At 32.6% G+C, this 8503-nt stretch overlaps 1 protein-coding gene across 1 annotated transcript; it reads left to right on the plus strand.

The window, feature by feature from the left end:
- The first annotated feature begins 5042 nt into the window (after positions 1-5042).
- LOC114185763 (NAC domain-containing protein 72) lies at positions 5043-6789 on the plus strand. Its single transcript, XM_028073668.1, has 3 exons — positions 5043-5356; positions 5467-5735; positions 5893-6789. Exons 1-3 carry the CDS (start codon positions 5176-5178, stop codon positions 6463-6465), a joined length of 1023 nt encoding a protein of 340 aa, XP_027929469.1. The 5' UTR covers positions 5043-5175; the 3' UTR covers positions 6466-6789.
- Positions 6790-8503: the final 1714 nt, after the last annotated feature.

Here is an 8503-nt window from a genome sequence, read left to right on the forward strand (position 1 = left end):
GCACCTACACAACACAACCCATACCCATGTGTGTCATGCTCATGCAACCCTTTACATCTACAACCCTTACAACTCTCAAACTTCTTGTATCCGCGTTCACACAACTTTTCTTATTTTTGTCAAAGATTTCGTATCGAGTAAAGATAAGATAAATTTATAATATATAGATATATGTAAATTTTATCTTATAAATTAAGGTCAGATTAAATTTGAAGTTCATTTCTTAAAATACTATTAGAGTAATCTACCATATCAATATTTATTTTTGTTTTGTTAAGTTTATAGAGGATGTTTCATTAGGAAGATACAACACCAATGAAAACTGAGTCCAACAACATAAGACATTGACACCACTCGCAATCAAAAACCTTAAGATAATGGATTTATGGGTCTTTATCCTTATATAGTGCTCTACTTTCTCATTTCTAGTCAATGTAGAACTTAGACTCACACTTGAATTCCTAACATGTTGGATTTATACTCATTATTCGAATGCTATCAGACCACTCATTAATGTTTAATTTCAAATTTGAAATATACATGTATTGTCGTAAAAGATTTGTCTTAAAAATCTCACATCGACTAAAAATAATACAAAATTACAGTGAATACAAATTTCATCTTATAAACTAATTTAAGTTTAGAGTTCACATATATACTTTTTTAATGTGCTTTCCTTCTCATTTGTACCAAGATATTTCATTTTGATCGGCAATGCCCCGGAATGTTATTAAAATCATCTTCTTCTTCTTTTATTGATGTTTTGACTTTTGGAGTATTCTAAGAAGTTTGCTGCTATAGTTTCATCTTTTAATAAGAAATAGTCTCGCTCCTTTTGGTGTATAAATAATCTAAATCAGCATTTTATATGAACTGAAGTTCTTCGTCCCGAGTCTGGTTTTGTTTCCTAACATTTTGGAGATGTTTGATCTCACCACGCATAACAAAGAAAAGGAAAAACATCTTGCACGTGTTATTTTTGTATTTGAATGGAACCTTTGAAAAGTGGAACGATTGGAAAACATTATCCCTCAAACTATTTTATGAAATGCATAAAATATTGAATAAAAGAAAAATGTATAAAACAATTACATTGTGCATAATTCCTTTTAAAAGTACAACCAACAAATGAATAATAGTCAAAGTTTCCCATATTTTCCCTATAGGGTCAAAATATGATCCTAGTAGTCTTGGCTTTCTATTTTTGCTAGATGTATACTCCTAATTAAAATAACTTTAGCGTAGATGTATAATTTTAATATACTTTATGTAAATACGAGTACTTTTATTACAAATTAAAAAGCTTTAAATGTAGATCGATGTATAACTTGTAATATGAACTAAGAATTAAACTTTTTATATATAATGATATTTGTTATTTTCTACAACTAAAAATTTTAAAAATCTTTGTATAGATTCCTATACAACATTTAGCACGAGCCAAAAATAATTAAACTCTTCATATAAAACAATGTACAACACTTAATACAACCACTAACATTTAAAACATTCTATAGATCGATATATAATATTTAGTACAAACTACAAATGATTATATAACCTCTCTATATGAATTGTTATAAAAGTTTTAGTACAATTAAAGGTATTAATCTCTTAATAAAATTATTGTACATTTTAAAACGTTAAAACCCTATTAATATAAACTGTCGTACACCTTAGATTGATTAAACTATCAATATAAATAATCGTAAAACTTTTTATGTAACTTATAAATATCAAACTATTAATATAAATAATTGTACAACTTTTAGTATAACTGTAGAACAATTAAGCTTTTAATAAAAAATTCTGTATAATTTTTAGTATAATTTGAAATGATTAAATTCGTAATACATTTTTTAATGATACCTAAAGAAATGAAACCTTTGAGACAAAACGGTGAACAACTTTTGATATAATTTATAATGATTGAACTCTTACATATAAATTGTCGAATAACTTTTAATATAACTTCAACCACTTAAATATAAAATTTATGTGTAATCTTTAGGTACTGTTTAAAATATTTAAACTTTTAATAAATTGTTGTAGAAATGGTAAATTATTATGGTTTTTCTTTTATATTTAAGTGTTTTACCATAAATTGCTGTAGAATTGGTATAAGTAATATTATTAATTATGGTTTTTCTTGTATTATAGTGTTGAGGTTTAGTCCATAAGAATAATAAAGATCCATTAATAACTAGTCAAAATCACTCATGTAATTTGGCATTTAAATCAAGGAAAATGACTCAACCACGCAAGATCCAATTTTTTTTATGTACAAGAGCCAATTACTCCTTTTTGAAGACTTCACTTCTAATTTGGCTAAAGGGCAAGATAAAACACATTTAATCAAACTACTCATAAACAATCTTCAATATAGTTTTCGGTCTCCAAATTTAGTATGTAAAATTAGAACTTGTTCGTATCATAAATTTTAATATACTTAGGTTCTTAAACACTAAAAATAAATACATATATTTTTTTTGTTAACCGATATTTTAGACCGACAATTTAAGTTAAAATCTGAAATGGTATAGACAAATTTAACGAAAAAGAAATACATAAAAAAATTTCATGAAGTAAAATAACTATATTTATTTATTTTTAAAATTTAAAGTCTAAGTTATATCAAAATTTGAAACATAAATGTATTTTTGGATCAAATATAGAAGTAAAAATATATTTAATCATGAAAAGAAATACACAAGTGAAACTACAATCTCGTGTGCAGAATGAAGTAGCTGCTTCTCGAGTTCAAAACTTCTGATTCGGGCATAACATTATTAAACTTTGGAAAGTTTCCTTAACTTGTTACAGCTTTTTAGTATATTATGGATTATGTTCCTTGTTTAGAAAAAGGTACATTAACTCATCGCTGTATAACTATGAATATTGCACTTGACGAAGGAGAAAAGTCATGACATTTTATTTGGTCAACGAGACAAATTTGACAATAATGAAGTAGTACAGCTACCACTCGTGTTTTCCTCTTCTCTTTTCTGGACTTTGCCCAATAACTCATTTATGCATGTGATTTTATTTAACAAACGTAAAGTTTGACATGATCACCCCATTTTACAATTCAAAATGGATTCAAGTCGTGCCTAAACGGAAAAATAAAATAAAAACAAAGACTTTTTTTTTGTTCATATTATCGCTATACAAAATTTACTATAGTCTCCCATGTAATCTATCTTTTGAAACTACATAAAATACATCACAACGCAAAATAAATACTTCACAATAAAAACTACTAGTTGTTAAGAGAAAGAACCTTAATTTGTGCTAGAAAAAGTGAAAATGCGATTGAACAATTGACCAAGCTTTGGTAAAAAGTAGAAATTGAATGAAGTCGTCAATATTATAGGCCGTACGAATTTTCCTTCCATATAATATATATATATACTAGTCAAGTAACATAAAAAAGGAAGCATGTAAGAAAGGGTGCCATGGAAAGAAAAAAAAAAGATGGTTAATTTGCAAAAATATACAAAGTAAGCCAGAGAAGCAAAGTTTGAATTTGAAGACTTTGAAGCAATTAAGAGAAAATCACATGAATTAATCGCTTAATATATGTGTAGTATATAGTAGGTGCTAGATGGAAATAGATTATTTGTAAAAGCAAAAACCTAGTTAGGTGGGTTGAACGAACGTTCGTTCCCATTTGAAGTTTGTGGTTGGTTTAACCATTGAACTAAAGCCACCTCTTGTACTTGAATCCAAACGTGGCACACCTTCAAAGTAACACTCTATTGACCACACTGCATATCCCTCTCTAATCTTCAACATTTTCGCATCATTTGTCAACCACACAATTAATTTCTCCATCGTGTCTTTCAATACTATATAATGCTTCGTAAATCTCTCCACGTCACATTATCTTTTTGTTCTCGCACTTACCTTTTCTTACACATTTGTACATCATCTTCACTAAACTAACACACAACACCTCCAAAACATGCCCCATCACAATTTGTTCCCTTCCCTATCTTCAACACACGTTCACAAAACTCTAATACGTCACCAATCAAGGAGGAACAATCGCGACTACATTACATAAGACCACAATTTACAATATTTTGACCTTCACCGCCACGTCACCACCCTATCTTTTCTACGAAAATGACCCTGAACAACATAAATATTATATGTTCATACCTGTAACGGGGTTTCATCATTGAAAAAAAACACGTATTCGTAATATTAATAATAAAAATTATTGGTAGATTAAAAAGGGGAAAAGGGAAGAAAAGAAGAGGTGGACACGTGTCGAGAGGTGGAAGCAACCACCGCACAAACTTTTTGTGCTGCTTTGAGCTATCGTTTTCTATGTTACCGGTTGTAACAAAAGTCCAGCCTAACTCTCTCAATCTATCTCTCACATGGACACGTGCCCGCACGTGTACACCCTTCCCGCACCCTCTCCTTTATCCCTTGTCGACGTGGTTTAAACTCGCGCGTGAAAAATGACTTCGCACTCTTTTGTTTTAAAACACTGCTCTCATCTCACATAAACCGTAGTGGATACTGCCTACAACACACAACTCCTCTTCTAGAACATCAACACGGAACACTTACACGTGTCACTCAATCAAATCTGATTCATGATAGCTTTTTTATTTTTTTTAATTTAATTCTTTCAATTTAATTCCTTGATTGAAGAAATTCTCTTGCATTTGCGGTATGAATCAGATTTAGGTTTTTAACTTTCACGGGAATGGCGCAATCCCGTGTGGATTTTTCTGTCTTTTACTTTTAACTTGAATGAAAAGTAGGTACTTTTATTTAGTTTTTTTTTCTTTTTTTTTTCTTTTTTTAACTTTGAGTTTTACGGCTACATGCAATGCACCTACCGAACGACCACGACCGTATCGGAACCGATAAGGTCGACTGTCTGGATGCCTTTTTGTTCCAAACACGTGGTGAAGTCCAACAGGCGAGTAACTCAAAGTGGGTCCCGCTCTCCAACAGTAAGACAAAGATAACCGTACTTATCTTACCCCATGTGACGCTATAAATATCGACCAATGCCCACCGGTTTCTGAGAAAAAAAAAAGAAGAAAAAAGGAAAGAGAAAACAAATCATCTTCCTCTGCTACTTCATCATCATCACCGCTTCTGTTTGTTTGCTTGTTGTGTTCTCTTCAGACGATTGAATTGCTTTCGAAAATGGGAGTTCCAGAGAAAGACCCTCTTGCCCAGTTGAGTCTACCCCCTGGTTTTCGGTTCTACCCCACCGACGAGGAGCTTCTCGTTCAGTATCTCTGCCGCAAAGTCGCCGGCCACCATTTCTCTCTCCCAATCATTGCTGAAATTGATTTGTACAAGTTCGACCCATGGGTTCTTCCAAGTAAATACAATTTCTCTTTTCTTTTTAATTTTTGCTTTTTCTCTTCTAAATGTTAATTACTTTGTTGTTCTACATATATATTGAATTGACACGAGATGTTAATTTCTCAGGCAAGGCGATTTTCGGGGAAAAAGAGTGGTACTTTTTCAGCCCTCGAGACAGGAAGTACCCAAACGGGTCTCGACCCAACAGAGTAGCCGGGTCGGGGTACTGGAAAGCCACCGGAACCGACAAGATCATCACCACCGAAGGTAGAAAAGTTGGCATAAAAAAAGCTCTGGTTTTTTACGTTGGCAAAGCTCCCAAAGGCACCAAAACCAATTGGATCATGCACGAGTATCGCCTCCTTGACTCTACCCGAAAGACCACCGGAACCAAGGTACATATATTAAATAACTAAGTTTACTTTCCTTTTTGGTTAATTAAATAAAGTCTGCCTTAGATTGAGAAACCGTAGATGATTTATGAAGCAATAAGTTGTCTTAATGGTAATTGTCACACCATTAATTAATCGGAGCGTTTAATTGATGGTGCAGCTGGATGATTGGGTTCTGTGTCGTATATACAAGAAGAACTCGAGTGCACAGAAGGCGGTGCAGAACGGCATCGTTTCGAGCAGGGAACACACTCAATACAGCAACGGTTCGTCGTCGTCGTCGTCGTCCCACCTGGACGACGTTCTGGAATCGCTGCCGACGATCGACGAACGGTGTTTCGCGATGCCACGTGTCAGCACGGTGCAGCCACAGCACGAGGAGAAGATGAGCGTGCATCAGAACCTGGGTGCGGGTGGGTTGGTGGATTGGGCCAACCCTGCGGTTCTGAATTCGGTGGGTGATTTCGTTTCGGGGAATAATCAAGTGGTGCAGGAGCATACGCAGGGGATGGTGAACTACGGCGGGTGCAATGACCTTTATGTCCCCACCTTATGCCACGTGGACTCTGCACTTCCGCAAAAGGTGGAGGAAGAGGTGCAAAGCGGCGTGAGAAGCCAAAACAATAACGCGTGGTTTCATCAGAACGATTTTACGCAGGGGTATCAGAACACTGTGGACACTTATGGGTTCAAGTTCCCGGTTCAGCCGGTGGGGTTCGGGTTCAGGCAATGAAGTTTAGCGGGTTATGAAAAAAAACAAAAAAAAGAAATAATGTTTATTTTGTGTAAATAGGTGGGGATTGTTTGGGCTAACTCGTTGGGTTTTAGGTTCCTTTTTAGAAAAGGTGAAAATTTTGGTCTTCATTTTCGGCTAAAGATGGAGGTACAGACGTTGAATGAATCGATCCACGAGATAAAGTAATGATGGAATGGAACCATTTAATTTATTAGGACGTAGTTTTCGGCCACACAAAGCTTACTCACCCACATGAATCACATTTTGTACTTAAAAATCAACTTCAAATTGTTCCAGTGTTAGGTTTCGTTAATTTCGATCTTCCCATGTCCACATGTTTGTTTATGCTGCTTCCAATTTTTTAATACGGTATACGTAATTTATGCACGTGTAAAATGAGTCACCGTTGATACAGTGTGATCGTAGTTTGGGAAGGTAGGCGCATTGCCATTAGGAGAAAGAAAGAAAGAGATAAGGTTCGTATATATTGAATTTTTGTGTGCGTGAAAAATGAAATTTAAACTCAAGTGGGCGTTTTCTATTTATTTTTTTCTTCTTATCTGTATTTTTGACGATTTTTAGCAGAGAATATAGAAAATGGATTTTGTAGAGGAAAAGTAATTGACGGAACATAATAGAGAGGGACGTGAGATAACGCTTTAAGCAACAGATAAAATTTGACTGCGGAATTGTTGAACATTAGAACAAAATGTTAAGTGTTTTCACGGATGGAGAATTTTCCAAACATAGGAAATTCAACAACGTTAATCGTTGTTTTAGATATATTATTGTTTGAATAATAGGATTTGGATTTGAAGAAGGACATGTGTGCACGTTGAGAAAATGCACGTTTCAGAAACTAGTTGAAACATCAAAGAACACATGAACTGATGTGCCGAAAAGACTACCCTCGAAGCATGGAGAGCAACAACGAAGTAGAATCAATTTTTTAAGGCCCAATTAACACAATTAACAACATATAAAGAGAAAAGAAAGTATTTATTACATCATAGGATGAATGGGTGTTTGGTGTCAAATTACTTTTGGGAAATATTTCTAACTTTTTTTTTTTTCAAAAAAGATAATTGTGATTATCAAAAAATTAGTACAATGAATAGAATTTGAAGAAAAAAAAAGGTATAACAGCTGAAATTGCTAATTGTGAAGATATATGTTTTATGAATTAAGTAGTGACAAGAAAATTATGGAATTTATTATGGATGTTTTGTGGAGGATGAGAAATATCGAATAGGAAAGGCTTGGAAGAAACAAGTTATTAAAACGTAAAGTCATAAGTTACAACGTATTATTCCAGAAAAAGTAACAGTAAAACAATATAAGTATGAGTGTGTAATGTATATTTATAAATAAAAAAGAATGATTGTGTAATGTATATTTTTTGATTAAAAAATTGTAATGGTTGACATGAACATGTACTATTAATTTATAACGACTTTGATATCATTATTAAGTTATTTTAAAGTGAAAAGTTCAAATAAAATATAAGAACACAATTTTTAACTCAAAAGCTTATGATATGGATACTTCTTATTATTGTAGAACTTTTAATTTATTTTGAATTCTTAATTATGTTGCAAGTTTTTCATCCTTATGCTTTCGCCCGTTTGATCAAACGACGTTTAACATGCTATTATTAGAATGTAAAAGAAATCCAACGAATCATGTTTAATATATAGATGTTGAATCTATATAATTTATGACTCTGAGATGCGCCTTCCGATTGAATAAAAAACTTATTTTCTTAAATTCTAAATATTTTTCTAATAATTTCTTTATCATAAAGAAACCTATTTTTACTTGAATATTGGTTTTTCAATGCCAAAACGCCATAAATAGAATAAGTAAAGGCCAATAATAAATCTCAAAATGACCATTAACATTTGGAATTCAATAATTCATTGAACAATCAGACTACTGATAATATATGTTCCACACAAGGTCATTATTTTATAATTTAAAAATATAAGTGGAAGACATATATTTAATTGGAAAGTATATAGTAAAGTACATATAC

The sequence above is a fragment of the Vigna unguiculata genome, chromosome 5 (assembly GCF_004118075.2).
Source record: "Vigna unguiculata cultivar IT97K-499-35 chromosome 5, ASM411807v1, whole genome shotgun sequence".
Lineage (NCBI taxonomy): Eukaryota > Viridiplantae > Streptophyta > Magnoliopsida > Fabales > Fabaceae > Vigna > Vigna unguiculata.

What these genes read in the sequence shown, in the direction of transcription:
- LOC114185763 (XM_028073668.1), top strand. Translation starts at nt 5,176, where the DNA reads ATGGGAGTTCCAGAGAAAGACCCTCTTGCCCAGTTGAGTCTACCCCCT. An exon ending in CGACCCATGGGTTCTTCCAA is followed by an intron (nt 5,357 to 5,466) that starts GTAAATACAATT and finishes TTAATTTCTCAG; the next exon opens with GCAAGGCGATTTTCGGGGAA. An exon ending in GAAAGACCACCGGAACCAAG is followed by an intron (nt 5,736 to 5,892) that starts GTACATATATTA and finishes TTGATGGTGCAG; the next exon opens with CTGGATGATTGGGTTCTGTG.